We start from the raw sequence: 18001 nt of genomic DNA, 5'->3' as shown, positions 1-18001 counted from the left end.
AGAAGTGCACACAGAAGCATAGAAAGCTACACGTTGCCGCAGGCAACAACATGCGTGGCAACCATGTCACGGCAATCACCCAGAAGGCCGAGACACTGCCACCGCATGCACACACAGCAACACGTTGCTGCGGACAACCGCAAATGTAGCAACAGTGTCACAGCGCACACCATAGGCCAAGACAATAAGGCTATGTTCACACATGGGAGAAAAAAACTGTGGCAGAAGTGCAATTTTGGCAACCAAATACACACATATGGTTGCATTTTTCCCATTGACCACAATGCAATGCTGTAGGCCGTGTCTTTGCTGTGCATTATGTTGTGTGAAACGTCTTTTTTACGTGATGACATTACGTGCCGACTATTCTCGAACACCATATTATTTTTTTTAATCTAAAACCTAAAAAGGTTCAAAATTCTGTTGTCATTTCTTCACATATCTTAAAATGGCTTTATAATGTTTTCCTAATCCTGAGCTTTAGATAACCAACATAGACAAAGATCTCTTTCACACAATCGTGTTCAGTCCGGGAAACACGGTCAGTGTGATAAGCGCATATCCCAGACCAAGCACTGCTCCTCCAACCTGAACTAATGATTTATGATGCTATAGGTTCCTATCTGATAATGGGTCTACTATACTGTACTCACCTAATGCCATGAGTACAGTACAGTAGACCCACAGTTGGGCTGGAATTCATAGCAGCATAAGTGAAGATGCCCGGCCGGTGAAGGCATGTGGTGGAGAGCCAGAGGGTGGCAGAAGTGGTAGTAATTACTGATGGTGCAACTCACTGTGGCGGTGGTGCCGCTCCAGCGCTCCTCTGGGCCGTGCAGTGAGATGGGGGCCTACCTGTATCCCTCAGCGCACACCCTGGTTGGAGGGTCTCCTGCCTGTTGGAAGGTGGGATGCCCATAATGTTATATGTTGGTGAGGTGCTAGCCAGGAGCTGGCCAAGGAAGGAAATGGAAAATGGAGGCACAACAAATGGTGCAGTTGAACACATAACCAGCTTTTAGTGATGTACCAGCAGTTTTCCCCATACATCCTTCTTTAAATGTAGGCACATCAAATCCTGGCTGAATCCAGAGAATTAGCTCGATGTACCTCATCCACATGCACGTTCTTATAGCCAGCTATGCTTTACTCTAGTGCAGTCCGGGGGTGCAATGTTCACAAAACCTTTCTACAATGCCCACTGCTGGGTGTAGAGCCTAGAACAGGACTTCAATATCTGTATCTTTGGCATGACTCCATGGCTGTGGAATCTAGTAGCCAAAATACAAGCGTTACCTCCACAGTTTCCTCGCACCGTCCGGTATGGCTGCTTAACCTTCAGAATAATAGTCCTATTCCTCACTCAGCCTGGAAGGTTTCTGGAGTCCCTCTCTGGGCCACAAGATCTGGCTGTAGATGTTCACAGGAGTCTCACATCCACCAACTAACTCTAGACTCTCTGCTTACACCCAGGTAGAGCCCATCCCAGGGAGTTGGGCATGCCCCTACTCAGTAATGGTCGCTAAGAGCGTGGAATCCACCCTCTGGTACAGCAAGGAGTAACATAACATTACTATAACACAGTCTTATACCTAACTTTTCATCAGCAATCATAACATTGGCAAACTCTATTATTAGCAGGGACACTGCATGAGCCGTTACGATGGTGTGGGTTCAGGTCAGAGGAGCAGTGTTCAGTGCAGGAAATGTGACACCAGGTTTCCAGGACCAAATGCTCTCACGTGACAAAAGGCCGAACTCTTTAAGGGGTTGTCTCACTTCAGTAAATGAGATTTATCATGTAGAGAAATGTTAATACAAGGCACTTACTAATGTATTGTGATACTGCTCACGTCCATGGTTACGACCACCCTGAAATCCATCTGCAGTGGTCGTGCTTGAATACATAAGAAAAAAGCACCAGCCTATGTGTGCTCCCATTGCCCTGGCCATCAGAGAGGCGGGTGCTTTTTTCTTATAGTGTGCACGCACGTCCACTGCTGCTGCATTGCAAGGTGGTCATAACCATGGAAACTAACAGGATGGAAAACTGAATCCAGCCAGCAAAGTAGACAATATGGACCATCACAATACATTAGTAAGTGCCTTGTAGTAACTTTCTCTACATGATAAATGCCACTTGCTGAAGTGACACAACCCCTTTAATGATCAGTATTTCAGTCCTAAACGACTAGATGCTTTTCAGCTATATGTTGTCATTTTTGCATATGTTTAACAGCCCTAACATAGTGATGTTCCGTGTTCATAAAAATGATTTTTTCTTCTGATATAATACTCCCCCGCAGGAGAAATATCTTTTACTTATTGCAGCAAAACCGGCACAGGAAGTGCGATCTGGGACGATTAGCCGATTGCCGCCGCGGCTGCAATTTGTAAGGCCTGCTTTCTCCGTTATGTACTCTGTACTATTTACATCTCATTCTTTCCCTTCACCGCACTTAATAAATACCTTACTACATTGGTCTCATTTATCTACAATTTCTTATCTTGCTTCAAATAACAGCAGTATATTTACATTCAGATACCAAAGTCAAACCTGACATCACAGGCGGGTCATGTAATTAATACACGATAAGCAGTGTCCATTGTGTACAGGTTGAATCACTACTACAGGGCTACTTCCCCAGACATGTAGCAGAGCCGGTGTGACTATTGGTGTGCAGTATGTACTGAGCATTGAATGGATCCTGTTTGCAGAGTTGTAAAAAATCACAGGTCGTACAGGGAGAGTCTATTCCTGGTGTGACCTAGCAGCTACAGAGCATCAGCCAAGAATCTCAGCAGGTTTAAAGGAGTTGTCCAGATTCAGGTGGAAACCATGTATCCCAGGGATATACCTGTAATACAGAAGTGATCATTACTTACCTGCCAGATCCTGCACTGCTGCTCCTGTTCTCCCGCCGGGGGCTCTGTTTATCCAGCTGTTGTGGTGGCATCATGATGACAACACAGGAGTACTGAAGCCAATCAGTGTTCTCATCTGTGCACCACTGAGGCCAGTGACTGGCTGCAGCGGTCACGTGTTGTCAATGTGACGTCATTGCTGCAGCTGGGTAAACAGAGCCTGCCCAGGACAACCGGAGCATTGGCACTGGATCTGCCAGGGAATTAATGATCACTTCTTTATTGCAGGCTGATCCCCTTTGTTGTCCAGTTTCCTCCTGAAACCAGAAAACCCCTTTAAGTCAACAAATTACATTCGGTGTGACATCTGCCCCGACCCTAAACCTCGGCAAAAACATAAGATAAAAGTCAGCCGGATCAATTGCTGTAATGTTAATGGATGTGTCCTGACCATCCCCACTGGTAGAAGCCAGCAGGGGCGGATTGGCCATACATCCTACAGGAAAATCTCCCGCAGGCCGATGCCTAGGAGGGTCACCCAAGCCCTCCTCACAGTCGCCAGCCGGGTGATCCGATTCTCTCTTACGCACCTGGCCAGAAGCCAGGGGTGCCCTCCAGAATTCAACTGTATCGACGTCCTCAAGACAGAGATACAGTTTAATACTGGCAGTATTTTGTGCTGCACTGTGGTATTTGGTCCAGCTGGGGCGGTACATTGCTCTGCACTATGGTATTCGGTCCAGCTGGGGCGGTACATTGCTCTGCACTGTGGTATTCAGTCCAGCTGGGGCGGTACATTGCTCTGCACTGTGGTATTGTCACGGCTGTATGTGAGCAACAATAGTATACACACTAAAAGAGCTACTGACCGGACCCAAACTAGGGAGGATAAAGGGTGACCCCTGTCAGACCCTCAAAGCTCTCCCTATGCTGCTAAAGCACATGCCCGGATCCAAATGGCGGAACGAGGCATGCCCACGTACCTAAGACTGATGACCACTGTAACCCCTACAATAGTGGAAGGGGCACGGCCACTGGTGCCCTACTCAGTATATGGAGGGAACCGTGGCCACCTCAGATCCAGTCAGAAAATAATCAGGTACACAACAATGTCTGTACACTTAGCTGAAGGTGTTGCAGCCGCAGAGAAGACGGATCCAAGGACAGCTGGCAATATCCGGAGTGCTTGCTGCAGCAGAACACAGGTCCAGTGAACTGATAGCTACAAGTGAAGATACTAAAGCAAGAGCTACAACTGAAATGAGAACTATAATCCACGCCCTACAATAGGAGGAGGGGTGATATAAAGAGAGGGAAATCAAACGCATGAGGAACAGCTGGGAGGAAGGAAACCAAAAGTAAACAGAGCAGTGAGAACTCCTCCCAGCTCTAGTAGTGACATCATCACAGGGGTGGAGAAACAGAGCTGTGAGAACGTCCCAAAGCTCTGGTAGTGACAGTACCCCCCCCTCTACGGGTGGACTCCGGACACCCAGGACCCACCTTCTCAGGATGAGCCCTATGAAATGCCCTGATGAGGCGAGTGGCTTTAATGTCCGACACCGGAACCCACATCCTCTCCTCAGGACCATAACCCTTCCAATGAACGAGGTACTGAAGAGAACCGCGGACAATGCGAGAGTCCACAATTCTGGAAACCTCAAACTCCAGATTGCCATCAACCAAAATCGGAGGAGGAGGCAAAGAGGAGGGTACCGTGGGCTGGACATATGGTTTTAAGAGAGATCTGTGAAATACATTATGTATCTTCCAAACCCGTGGAAGATCAAGACGGAAGGCAACAGGATTGATGACTGACAAGATTTTATAAGGCCCAATAAACTTGGGACCCAATTTCCAGGAGGGAACCTTCAGTTTAATATTTCTTGTAGACAACCACACCAGATCCCCCACATTCAGATCCGGACCAGGCACACGTCTCTTATCAGCCACACGCCTATACCTCTCACTCATTTTTTTAAGATTACTCTGAATCTTTTGCCAAATGGTAGACAAAGACGAGGAAAATCTCTCCTCCTCAGGTAAACCAGAAGGAGCCCCTCCCGAGAATGTCCCAAACTGCGGATGGAACCCATATGCACCAAAGAATGGTGACTTATCAGAAGATTCCTGACGACGGTTGTTCAGAGCAAACTCAGCAAGAGGGAGAAATGAACACCAATCCTCCTGGTTCTCTGCCACAAAACAGCGCAAATATGTCTCCAGATTCTGATTGAGGCGCTCAGTCTGACCATTCGATTGCGGGTGAAAAGCAGAAGAGAAGGACAGCCGAACCCCCAGGCGAGAACAGAAAGCCTTCCAGAACCTGGACACAAACTGCGTGCCTCTATCGGAAACAATATCAGAGGGAATGCCGTGCAATTTAACAATATGGTCGACAAAAGCTTGCGCCAACGTTTTAGCATTGGGTAAACCAGGGAAAGGTACGAAATGAGCCATCTTGCTAAAACGGTCCACCACCACCAGGATCACCGACTTCCCCGAGGAACGAGGAAGATCCGTGATAAAGTCCATGGACAGGTGTGTCCAAGGACGGGAAGGTATGGGTAACGAAGAAGGGAACCTGAAGGCCGTGAACGAGGGACCTTAGCGCGAGCGCACGTCTCACAAGCAGCCACAAAACCCTCCACCGACTTACGAAGAGCCAGCCACCAAAATCTCCGAGCAATGAGATCTACCGTGGCTATACTCCCGGGGTGACCAGCAAGAACCGTATCATGATGCTCCTTGAAGAGTTTGTGACGTAGCTCAGGAGGCACGAACAACTTCCCAGAAGGACAACGGGCAGGTGCCTCAGTCTGGGCAGCCTGGACCTCGGCCTCCAAATCGGAATATAGAGCAGAAACAACTACCCCCTCCACCAAAATGGGACCCGGGTCCTCGGAGTTTCCTCCTCCCGGAAAACAGCGAGAGAGAGCATCAGCCTTCACATTTTTTATCCCAGGTCGGAATGTAACAACAAAATTGAATCTGGAGAAGAACAGAGACCATCTGGCCTGTCTCGGATTCATACGCCTGGCCGACTCCAAGTATGCTAGATTCTTATGGTCGGTAAAAACGGTGATAGGTTGCCTGGCCCCCTCCAACCAATGGCGCCATTCCTCGAAAGCCAACTTGATGGCCAACAACTCCCTATCTCCCACATCATAGTTTCTCTCTGCCGGGGAGAGTTTTTTAGAGAAAAAGGCACAGGGTCGCCATTTGGCAGGAGAAGGGCCCTGGGACAAAACCGCACCCACACCCACCTCGGAAGCATCCACCTCAACAATAAAAGGTAAGGAAACATCGGGATGCACCAAGACGGGAGCAGACGCAAAACTCTCTTTGATCTTAGAAAAGGCTGCAAGCGCCTCCTCCGACCAAGAGGAAAAATCTGCCCCCTTTTTTGTCATGTCAGTAAGGGGTTTGACAACAGAGGAATAATTCAAAATGAACTTTCTGTAATAGTTCGCAAAACCCAGAAAGCGCATCAATGCCTTCTGATTCTCAGGAAGCTCCCACTCAAGTACAGCACGGACCTTCTCCGGATCCATGCGAAAACCAGAAGCAGAGAGGAGAAAACCCAGAAATTGAATCTCCGATACCATAAAAAGACATTTCTCCAGCTTGGCGTACAATTTATTTTCCCGCAGAATCTGCAGAACCTGAAAAAGATGATCCTGATGGGTCTGAACATCAGGGGAAAAAATCAAAATATCATCAAGATACACCAATACAAATTTCCCCATTAAATGGTAGAAAATACTATTAACAAAATGCTGAAAGACGGCCGGAGCATTCATCAGGCCGAAAGGCATAACGAGATTCTCGAAATGCCCGTTAGGGGTATTAAAGGCCGTTTTCTATTCATCCCCCTCTGTGACCCTGACCAGGTTGTACGCGCCTCTCAAATCCAATTTGGAAAACACCTTGGCCCCAACAATTTGGTTGAAGAGGTCCGGGATCAGAGGAAGGGGATAGGGATCGCGAATCGTGATACGGTTCAGCTCCCTAAAATCTAGGCAAGGTCTCAGAGAGCCATCTTTTTTTTTAACAAAAAAAAACCTGCGGCCACAGGTGACTTTGAGGGACGAATATGCCCCTTCTCGAGACTCTCGGAGATATAAGTTCGCATTGCGATTCTTTCCGGTTGTGAGAGATTGTAGAGGCGTGCTTTTGGCAGCTTGGCGCCGGGAATGAGGTTAATGGGACAGTCAAACTCCCGGTGAGGAGGTAGCTCCTGAACACCGCTCTCGGAAAACACGTCCGAGAAATCAGAGAGAAATGATGGCACAGTTTTAGTAGACACCTCTGCAAAAGTCGCTGTGAGACAATTCTCTCTACAAAAGTCACTCCACTCATTTATTTGCCTTCCTTGCCAATCAATAGTGGGGTTATGTCTAGTGAGCCAGGGTAACCCCAAAACTAGAGGAGAAGGCAATCCGTTATGGACAAAACAAGATATATCCTCCACATGAGTGTCACCTACAGCTAGCCGGATATTGTGAACAATGCCCTTCAGGGATCTCTGTGAGAGTGGAGCAGAGTCAATAGCAAAAACAGGTATATCCTTTTCTAATGTGCAAACCTGAAAACCATGCATGGCTACAAATTGAGTGTCAATAAGATTGACGGCCGCTCCACTATCGACAAAAATCTCACAAGAAATGACTTTGCTCTCTAGCGCCACCCTGGCAGACAGGAGAAAACGGGAACTGCAGGTCAGAGGAAAAGCATCAATTCCTACATCAACTTTGCCCAAAGTAGCAGATGAAGCAGAACTTGATGATTTACCTTTTGAGGTTTTTCTCTTATTATCGCTCTTAGTACAGTTCAAGAATCTCCTAGACGGACAAACATTTGCCAAATGACCTATGCCCCCACAACAAAAACACACCATACTCTGAGGACTAAATCCTCTTTTATCAGGGGCAAGTCGACCTAGCTGCATGGGCTCCTCCTCAGAGGGGAGCGAGACAGGATGAGGCCCCTGCACACTGAATGAGTCCGCACCACTGCCCCTAGACTGACAATGGCTGGACACAGAGGTCTCGTTTCTTTCTCTTAGACGCCTGTCAAGGCGTACTGCCAATGCCATGGCAGACTCTAAGGACGTTGGTCTCTCATGGAAAGCAAACGCATCTTTCAATCTCTCTGAGAGACCATGACAGAACTGACTCCGGAGTGCAGCATCATTCCAACCCGAATCAGCTGCCCATCTCCGAAATTCAGAACAATAAAGCTCCGCAGACAGTTTGTTCTGGCATAAAACACGTAAGTTAGATTCGGCCAGAGCAACACGATCCGGGTCATCATAAATCTGCCCCAGGGCCACAAAAAATCTTTCCACGGATCGAAGGGAGGGATCCCCTGATGGCAGCGAAAAAGCCCAAGTCTGAGCATTACCCCTGAGCAGGGAGATGACAATCCTCACCCTCTGCTCCTCCTTACCAGAGGAGTGGGGACACAAGCAAAAATGGAGTTTGCATGCCTCTCTGAAGCGAACAAAATTCTCACTGCCCCCGGAGAACGTTTCCGGAAGTGAGACCTTTGGCTCGCAACAAACTCCATGAGCCGGAGCAGAGCCCAATGCTTGAAGCTGAGTCATAGATTGACGGAGATCCGCTACTTCCAAAGAAAGACCCTGCATGCGGTCAACCAGGCCAGAAAGCGGATCCATGTCAAAAAAGGACGGTTTTGGTGGATTATAATGTCACGGCTGTATGTGAGCAACAATAGTATACACAGTAAAAGAGCTACTGACCGGACCCAAACTAGGGAGGATAAAGGGTGACCCCTGTCAGACCCTCAAAGCTCTCCCTATGCTGCTAAAGCACATGCCCGGATCCAAATGGCGGAACGAGGCATGCCCACGTACCTAAGACTGATGACCACTGTAACCCCTACAATAGTGGAAGGGGCACGGCCACCGGTGCCCTACTCAGTATATGGAGGGAACCGTGGCCACCTCAGATCCAGTCAGAAAATAATCAGGTACACAACAATGTCTGTACACTTAGCTGAAGGTGTTGCAGCCGCAGAGAAGACGGATCCAAGGACAGCTGGCAATATCCGGAGTGCTTGCTGCAGCAGAACACAGGTCCAGTGAACTGATAGCTACAAGTGAAGATACTAAAGCAAGAGCTACAACTGAAATGAGAACTATAATCCACGCCCTACAATAGGAGGAGGGGTGATATAAAGAGAGGGAAATCAAACGCATGAGGAACAGCTGGGAGGAAGGAAACCAAAAGTAAACAGAGCAGTGAGAACTCCTCCCAGCTCTAGTAGTGACATCATCACAGGGGTGGAGAAACAGAGCTGTGAGAACGTCCCAAAGCTCTGGTAGTGACAGGTATTTGGTCCAGCTGGGGTGGTACATTGCTCTAGACTATGGTATTGCTGCCTCTGCCTAAATATGTTGTCCCCGCCTGCAACATGGGCCAACTTTTACCTTTTTTTTTCAGGGCCACTTTTAGTTCCCAGTCCGCCTCTGGAAGCCAGAGTATGAAAGAATAAGGCATGATGAATTTTTACTATAACCAAGAGTGCTTTTGCCTTCGAAACGCGTCAGCAGTGAAGATTTTTATTTTGTTTATGTGTCCAAAGATGAAGTAAAAGATTGAAGATGTTAAGGAGTACTGGACTTTTCTCTTTTGGATGTATGGATCTTTGGAAGCCAGCGATGAGGCTCATATCAGAAAGTAGCTTTTTTTTCTGGACAACTTATCCCAAAATCACTGAAAAAATGTGAAACAATAATGAATAATAAAGATTAGAAGTAACACAGGTCTAGAGCCCAATACACTGAACCCATTACCTGCATTTACTGCGAGCTGTGAAAGTACCACCAGCCTCAAACGGACGCATCGATTTTTTTCCCGGACACAGGAAAAAAGTTTCCTATTTTTACGAATTGTGCAGAAATTTCTGGACAGTTGGAAAGACCCTGGTTCATGACCGTAAGCTGATTGGACTTTACTTTCTTTCCTATTAATGTTGGCTTGTAGTTGTCTGATCCTTTGTTCCCACTGGAGATAAGCGGCCCCCAGTTCATTCTGACAGCCGCTTATCCCCTTCTCTCCACTGACAGGAACATGCATGCCCAGCAGCAGGTTCATGGTTGACTCGCGATCACATGTACATGGCCAGCTTGAGACTGACCACATGTCTGTCTGATTCCCCCAGTGATGAGCTGTGAATGTAACTCTACAGACAAGATTACAGCCATTGTTGGTTTGTGCATTCCTCCAGATGCCCCGTGACTGTGCAGTTGCCAATCTTTTTGATTTGTGGGTAATGGGAGGTCTGTTTGGGTGGCATGTGACGTCGTCACGATGATATCTTTGTGACCTCCTGCACCTTAGCACTGCCTCATAGGCCTCAGGCTAGCACCTTCAGCCTATGAGGAACCACGGACCAGTACCAGATGATCCACGGTCTGGTGGTTGGGGACCTCTGCATTAGCCAATAGCTTCCATGCCCTGCTGCTCACTTAGTAGACCGCTGCGGGTGGTCGCCAAGCAGCTGCCTGGGCTAGGTCTCAGGTGGCACAATGACATCATCTCGCACGCCAAGATGCAGACGGCTCATTAACTTCAATGTGACCACCTAGGTCCAAAAGTGGCCTGCATTGCACATGGCTGTGGGAAGTCAGGTAAGTACTTTTAACTGACATTGGGGGCTCTGTAAGTACTGGGGGCACTAAAAGGCTCATAACACCTACTGGGGGCACTATGTGTATGGCTCTGTAAGTATTGGGGACACTATACCTACTAGGGGCACTGTGTGGGGGCATGATAACGATAGGGGGAACTATAAGTACTGGGGGCACTGCAGTGGGGTACTATAAGTACAAGGGCACTACAGGGATGCATTATACTTATTTTGGGCACTACAGGGGGCTAATATAACTACTGGGGCACTACAAGGGACAATATACCTACTGGAGACGTCATCTGTGATGTGATAGGTACGTGCTGCTGTATAGTCCTATATGTTTGGTAGTGTCCATCTAGCAAGTAAAATATGTCTTTCGTGCTAGGCCGTGTGTGTGGGAAGGGGTTACTTTGAGAATTTGGCAAAAATGCATTGGGGGTCATTTTAGTCAAAAAAGTTTGCAAGTCCCTTTTTTAACTGGCCGTGCGACAATCAGTTCCAGATGAGCACTTCAACAAGTGTAAACCTACCCTTATAGCCAGGTTCAGCAACCTTCGCCGCTGCAGATATGGTGAAACTACAACTCCCAGCATTCTCTTCTATTGGATTTATGAGAAAAGCTAAACAAGCCTGCCTGCTGGGAGTTGTAGTTTCACTCCAGCTGGAGGACAATGCTGCTAGATGAAATTAGACTTGGCTTCTGCCAATCTTCTGCAGTCCCATTGTCACCTGAGCTCACTCTCTGAAGTTTCCCTCCATTGTCCTAAGTGTCAAGTGGCAGAAAGTGCTGAAATATTCATTGGAGGAGTGAAACCTCCTGCCGGAGAGACCTGGGGGCTGAGGCAGTGCCCACAGGAGGAGAGGTGCTCCTCAGCAGCACAATGAAGGCTTTGAGGAACTGCCCGCACTTCCTAATCCAATGAAGAGAGTCAGCTTCTTCCAGCCCTTCAACACCATTGGTCGGAGCAGAGCAGTCTCAGCTTGAAAGCCTAAGGAGCCGAAGCGTCTCAGAAGCATGTATAGGAAGTGGCAGTTAGATCCATGAGAAGTCCTGTCCGAGGACTGGAGCCCCCCAGACATGAAGGCCAGGCTGCAGAAGCTCATCTCCATCCACCTGGACTCAGGGCAGGAGAAGGAGAACAAGGTAGGTGGCTGTCCTGAGACTTGAGGTTCTCCAGCAGCTGTGGTTTCTTGTCAGGATCTTCTTGAACTTTGTTTCCTTCACGTGTTACTTATTTACCTTCTGAAGTATGTGGACTTGTGTTGGTTCTGATGTAGCAAAGCTGACTTTGTCACTGATCTGGGCTGTTTACATCAAACGCTTGAATAGTTTAAGAAAACTTTGTATTTTATATTGGGGCAGATTTATTACCGCTGTCTTGGACTTCATAAAGTGAGAGAGACCATGGCGCTGGGATTTTAGATATACAAATTGCTTGTTTATTTTAATCCATCCAAATGAAGTTCTCCATCCAAATGAAGTTCTAGCCACTGGCCAACGTCTCGGTCTAGTAGTTGTAGTCCTAGTCTTGAGTGGATGGATTCTTCTAACGCTAGTGTGAAAGTACCCCGAAGGCGTTGTGTCCGTTTGATGTCCGTGAAAATAAATGTCCGTGTTTTGCTCTGCGTGTGTCGTCTGTATTCCACGGACGCTGCGCAGCTGACAGTTAATTTCAAAAACATTTCCTAGAAACGATCTGTGAAACACGGATGGCATTCATTTTGTGTCCGTAATTTTCATGAGCCCATAGACTTCATTGAATGTGTCTAATCCACATCACGGACCAAAGGTGGCGCTTGTCTCCGTAATTTTATTTTATTTATTTTTTCTTCACTGACACATTAAAATCAACAGCTACGTGTGCAACTTGTGGATAGCGTCGGTGAAAAATGGAAATGTCAACGAGGTGGTTCACACCGCCGCCATTGATTTGTTCTTGTGCTCATTTTAGGAGTAGATCAATGAAAATAACGAAAGTGTAGGTACTTAAAGGGGTTGTCCGGGATTGGGGACATACATATTACATACATGCATGTCCTACCTTTGCCACATATTTCTGAAGCCCCGTTTTCATATAGGAAATTCTTAGCCAGAAGTGACTGTTTTCTTAGACTCTTGCAGGAGAGTTGAAGCCTCTTCTTCCGGCTGCTCAGGAAGCCCGGTGACGTCACCGGCACTGATGGGCGGGCTTTAGTGCTGATCGAGCCAGTGAAACGGCTAGGGCAGCGCTAAAGTCCGCCCATTAGAGACGGTGACGTCACCAAACACTGGGTGGAAGCCTCTGCCCGGCAGTGTGGCATTGTAAACAAAACAGCATTTGCCCTGAACGATTTAGCGGAGAGGATCGGCGCATGAACTGCTCCGATGCTGAAGTCAGGGGGGCGGCTGCCTGGGTGAAAATGGAGGTTTGTCTGGGCTCAGCTCTGAACCCGGACAACCCCTTTAACTGATTACGACAGAGCCAGACAGATCCTGTTGACTATTATGGAGTTCGTTCTGTTACCGTTCGGGGGTCCACTTTATTATAAATGCAGGCCTTTTTTTTTTTTTTTTTTTCCTCTGCTGTTTTTGAGGAAATCTGCAACGGAAGCCCCGAACAGAGCGTCCAACGCCAAAGTGGACAGGCCCTAAGGCCAGGGATACACGTGACGGAAGATGCATGCGGTTTTTACTGCATTTCCACAGCAAAAAATGTGCAAAAACTGCAACAAAAGCCCTCAGATTTCGCCCTCTCCATTGAGAAGAGTGAAATCTGCTGTATAAACTGATATGCTGCAGTACTGTAGCTTTTCTGCTGCTTTTTTTTCTTTCTTTTCTTTTGCCCATGCAGTGTGTGGATGAGCATTCTGAAATTCCCATCCACTTTGCTGGTACTGTACAATGCTGCGGACCTGCCGCACAGTAACTCTGCAGTTAATCAGTCACACGTGACCCTGGCCTAAATGTGCCGGCTGATCGGATTGTTTATGCGGTTCCTAATATCGTGGTTTGTCGGCAGCTCGTTGCACATGGGGGCATGCTGCTGACAGACCATGAAACTTTCCGTAGTTTGTTGTGCTAATAATGGTTCATACCCGACTACACCATTAGCGATCATTATTTGCAATGCCGCAGAATATCCAGAGGGGTTTTGTTGTTGCCAGTTGGACACGACTTTTACTCCATTGACTTTAATGTAAGTTGTGTGCGACTCACACCGCCAAATCGCAGTTCTGAAATAGTCACACTACAGCGAGTCGCACATATCTTTGTCTCTACTTTTCCGGATCTTGCTGTTGCTTGACACATGGCTGTGTGGCTGTACCCTTAGTAAAGAGAATTGCTGTAGGGAATAAAAGTTCCCACAAATGTCCCTTCCCTATGATTGTCTGCTCTGTCGGCCCATGTAGAAGGGCCATTAGTTTAAAAGGAGTTGTCCCATGATTATTGTAATCTGACATCATATAGTAAATGACAACCTCTTTCTAACAAATCTAGAACCAGCCCTGCACCTCACATGGATCCAGAGATCTCCCCATTCATTGCTCTGCTAGATTTATATCAAGCTGACAGCTCAAGGGGAGTGTCTTCTCTGCTGCAGCTCAGGGGGCGTGTCCATGCTCGGCCTATCACAGCTCAGGAGGCAGCTGAAGGTTAAAACTGAGCATGTGCGGCCATCTCAGAGAGCAGGTCAAAGAAATGAGAAAAAGCCAACCAGGAGGTGGCGCTATACAGATAGATTTTATTGAATGACTATAATAAATTTTTAATTACATGCAATTACAAAAGTATTCAGATCCAGGTTTGAAAACTATAGAATATATTTTTTTTTGTGGGACAACCCCTTTAGGTCATACTGTACTTGTAGTACACTCCAGGGAAATCCCCGAAAGTATACTCAGGGCTGGCTTTAGGTTGAATGGTGTGTCGTATCTATAATGGACGCTCCCTCTTGTTAGGCCATGTGCAGGTTCAGCAGTGCAAGCCATCGGGACCATTGGTGCTCCCTACAGTTAATAACACGTAAGTGTCCTTAACAAGGTTGTCTCCCTTTAGTAAATAGTATTTATCATGTAGAGAAAGTGAATCCAAGGCACTTACTAATGTATTGTGATTGTCCATATTGCTTCCTTTGCTGGCTGGATTCATTTTTCTATCACATTATACGCTGCTCGTTTCCAGGAGTTACGGACACCACTGCAGCACAAATAGGAGGTGGCCCACGCTCCCGGCCACCGGAAAGGACATCGCTTTTCTCCTACAGCGTGCCAGGGCGTCCACGGCTGCAGGATTTGCAGGGTGGTCATAACTCCTGGATACAAGCGGTGTATAATGTGATGACAAAATGAATCCAGCCAGCTAAGGAGACATACCTTATTACATACCGCCTGCATTGCTGAGTGAATGTGTGGGGTGCTGTACATGGCAGGTGGTGCGGGGAGTTACAGGCCCAGGGCAGTGGTTTTGGCTCTGTGTATCCACCCTGAGCAGGAGCCATCGCTGGCCTGCACTGTTTATGTGGGAGAGGAAGAACCTGGCAACGTTACCTCCTGAGGAGCTCTCCGCTCCTTCTCTGGACAGGTGTTTCCTAGTCAAATGCTTGAACGGAAATGATAAAAGAAAAAAAATAGTGACCGGCAGCCGAAATGTGGTGTATTCTGGAAGACAATTTACCGAAATGTTAATTCTATAAAAAAAACGGACGTTCACACAGCATTTCATCTGTAGCCCTGGACTGGTGTGTTGGTTCATACATCAGCTCTGTAGTGTTGAGCGAACTTGTGTTTTCAAGTTCGGTGTACAAGGTTCGGGTTATCTATGAATCCCGTAGTGGATTCCGCTACCATGGACCATAACGCTACCATATGCTCTGACCATATCCGCTACCACGGACCATAAAGTAGCGGAATCCATAACGGAATTCTTATGACCAGAACCTTGTCTACTTCGCACTTCCGTTTTTCACCGACGTGTGCTATCCACATTTGCCTCGGACAGCGTACCCATTGAATTTGAATGTGTTTGTTCACACGGAGACATGCACTACGTTGGTATGTCATGTGGACCAAATACGTCCTTTGAAGTCTATGGAAATCATGGACACTTCCAGATGACATCCCTGGTGCATCTGTATTCGGACGTTTTTCACTGACCACTGATAGGAGATGCTATGGAAATTAATTTTCAGCTGACCAAAAATGGATCCTGCATGGATGAAACACGGACTGATTGATTTAATTTATTTCCATGGCTTTCAAATGGACACAGAAATGTAAACGAGGCCTTGGCGTGCTGCCGCGCGTTCAGGTTCTTTTTATGCAGTTTTTGAAGCCAAAACCAGGAGTGGATTCAAAAAAGGAGTCGTATCTGTTCTGTATATACACCTGATTTTTGGCTTCAAAAACTGCATCCAAAAACCTGAATGTGTGGCAGCACCCTTAGGCCTCATGCACACAACCGTATCAGTTTTTGCGGATCTGCAAAACATGGATAGTGGATGTGTGCGTTCCGCATTTTGCAGATCTGCACATCCTCCCCTTCGTTAGAAATGTCTATTCTTCTGTCTGCTTTTTATTTTAGATAAATGGGACGGAAACTACAGTCGTGTGTATGAGGCCTTATTCTGTATGACTTTAGGCAGCATTAAGAAATTTGGCGCTGAAAGGTTAAAGTCTTGTTCTTTGGGTCGGTTTCCAGTGCTTTATCCGGGCCTGAGCTGCAGTTCCAGGCCCAGGACACATATGGATGCGCAACTTTACTTTAAACAGTTAAAGGGGTTGTACCCGGACATATCCCTGTTTTCAACCAGGCAACCCCCCGATATGAGCATTTAATGCTCCGATGCTCCCCCTTGCCCTTCGCTGTATCGTGCAGGATGAGGGCTTTTTTGTTTTACGCTTTTCACTGCTAGGAGGAGGCTTCCGCCTAGCAGTGTCCCCGGTGACATCACTGGCACTAATGGGCGGGATTTAGAATTTTTACAGGCAAGGGAGCCATAAATCCCGCCCATTAGTTCTGGCGAGGTCACCGGGCTCGCTGCTAAGCCTCCTAGCTTTACCCATGGGGTGCTGGTACATCACTGGATATCCAGAAAAAGCCCTTGCCCTGCGTGATTCAGCGCAGGGCAATGGAGAGTATCTGAGCATGAAATGCTCCAATACTCATGTCAGAGGGGCTGAGTGGGGGAAGATAGGGATATGCAGGTCTGAACATGGACAACCCCTTTAAGGGTCTGATGCTTTTCATTCTGCTGAATGGTGGCGATTAATACAACTACATACAGTGGGCTCAATGGCCCAATACAATATAAATGAGTGCTATCAATACATCCACTACACCGGCAGGAGCGACTGTGGAAAGGCGGGGGGCTTGTGGTCGGTATGTACCTTATTTATTGTACTTGTGCTGCTCTCGGCGTGGGTTGTAATTGGTTTACACTGCGCACCTCGTTTTTATGTGGGTATGTGGCTGTAGTTTAATGATATTTTTATAGTGCTTTAATGAAGATTATGGAATTTTTTTTTTTTGCAGTGTTGTTTTTTATTTTTTGGACTGGATGAATGGCGGGGGATGCCTTAAAGGCCCTTTGCACGATCCAGTGATTGGGGCAGATATATGGAAGGAGTGTTCCCTGGAATGCTTGTTCCTGATAATTGCCCTTGTGTTAAGGTGCCGCTAATCGCCTGATGAATGAGTAAACGCTTGTTCATTGGGTAAAGGCGTTGTCGACGTGGTCACCTAAATCATTGATTCTAAACAGCGGATCGTCCTGTCTTCACAGCGATCTGCGGCCTATTTAAAGGGAACCTGTCACCGGGATTTTGTGTATAGAGCTGAAGACATGGGTTGCTAGATGGCCGCTAGTACATCCGCATTACCCAGTCCCCATAGCTCTGTGTGCTTTTATTGTGTAAAAAAACAAAAAAACGATTTGATACGTATGAAAATTAACCTGAGATGAGTCCTGTCCCTGACTCATCTCACATACAGGACTCATCTCAGGTTAATTTGCATATGTATCAAATTTTTTATTTTATTTTTTTTACACAATAAAAGCACACAGAGCTATGGGGACTGGGTATTGCGGATGTGGTAGCGGGTATTGCGGATGTGGTAGCGGCCATCTAGCAACTCATGTCTTCAGCTCTATACACAAAATCCCGGTGACAGGTTCCCTTTAAGTTATGGTAGAAAATGTAAAATCTGCGCTTGACGACGTGTTCCTTTTCAGTGCTCCTTGTCTTGTCCCTGAGGTATGTCTTCTTTGTTCACGTCTTCCTGTTGGTGAGTCACTTCCTTGTGTTGTAGAGGAGGAGGAGGCCTGACTATTGGTTACTCACTGCTCTGAGCACACAAAGTAGGAAATGAATAGGAAACCTAACTTGGGAGAAATCCCTTTGTGAGGCACGGCAGTGAGACTTCTGTTCTTGTTCTTCACATCTAAAAATTATTGTTTCCTGTTTTTCCAATTTGATTGTGAAATCATAAGATCATATA

The 18001-nt window shown here is 47.0% G+C and overlaps 1 protein-coding gene across 7 annotated transcripts in view; it reads left to right on the top strand.

The window, feature by feature from the left end:
- TBC1D1 (TBC1 domain family member 1) overlaps positions 1 to 18001 on the top strand; it is a 212293-nt gene that overhangs the window by 41145 nt on the left and 153147 nt on the right. For 2 of the 7 annotated variants that reach the window (XM_040418998.1, XM_040418996.1), the window contains exon 1: positions 11544 to 11668. The exons of the other annotated variants lie outside the window; for them this stretch is intronic. In XM_040418998.1, the coding sequence (XP_040274932.1) occupies positions 11603 to 11668 (66 nt within the window). In that variant the 5' untranslated portion in view covers positions 11544 to 11602. Of the gene's footprint in view, positions 1 to 11543; positions 11669 to 18001 lie in introns of those variants that run through there. 7 annotated transcript variants of the gene reach the window in all.

The sequence above is a fragment of the Bufo bufo genome, chromosome 2, assembly GCF_905171765.1.
Source record: "Bufo bufo chromosome 2, aBufBuf1.1, whole genome shotgun sequence".
NCBI classification, from domain to species: Eukaryota; Metazoa; Chordata; class Amphibia; order Anura; family Bufonidae; genus Bufo; species Bufo bufo.
Note: the sequence above shows the minus strand (reverse complement) of the source record. Positions and strands in the feature narration are given on the sequence as shown.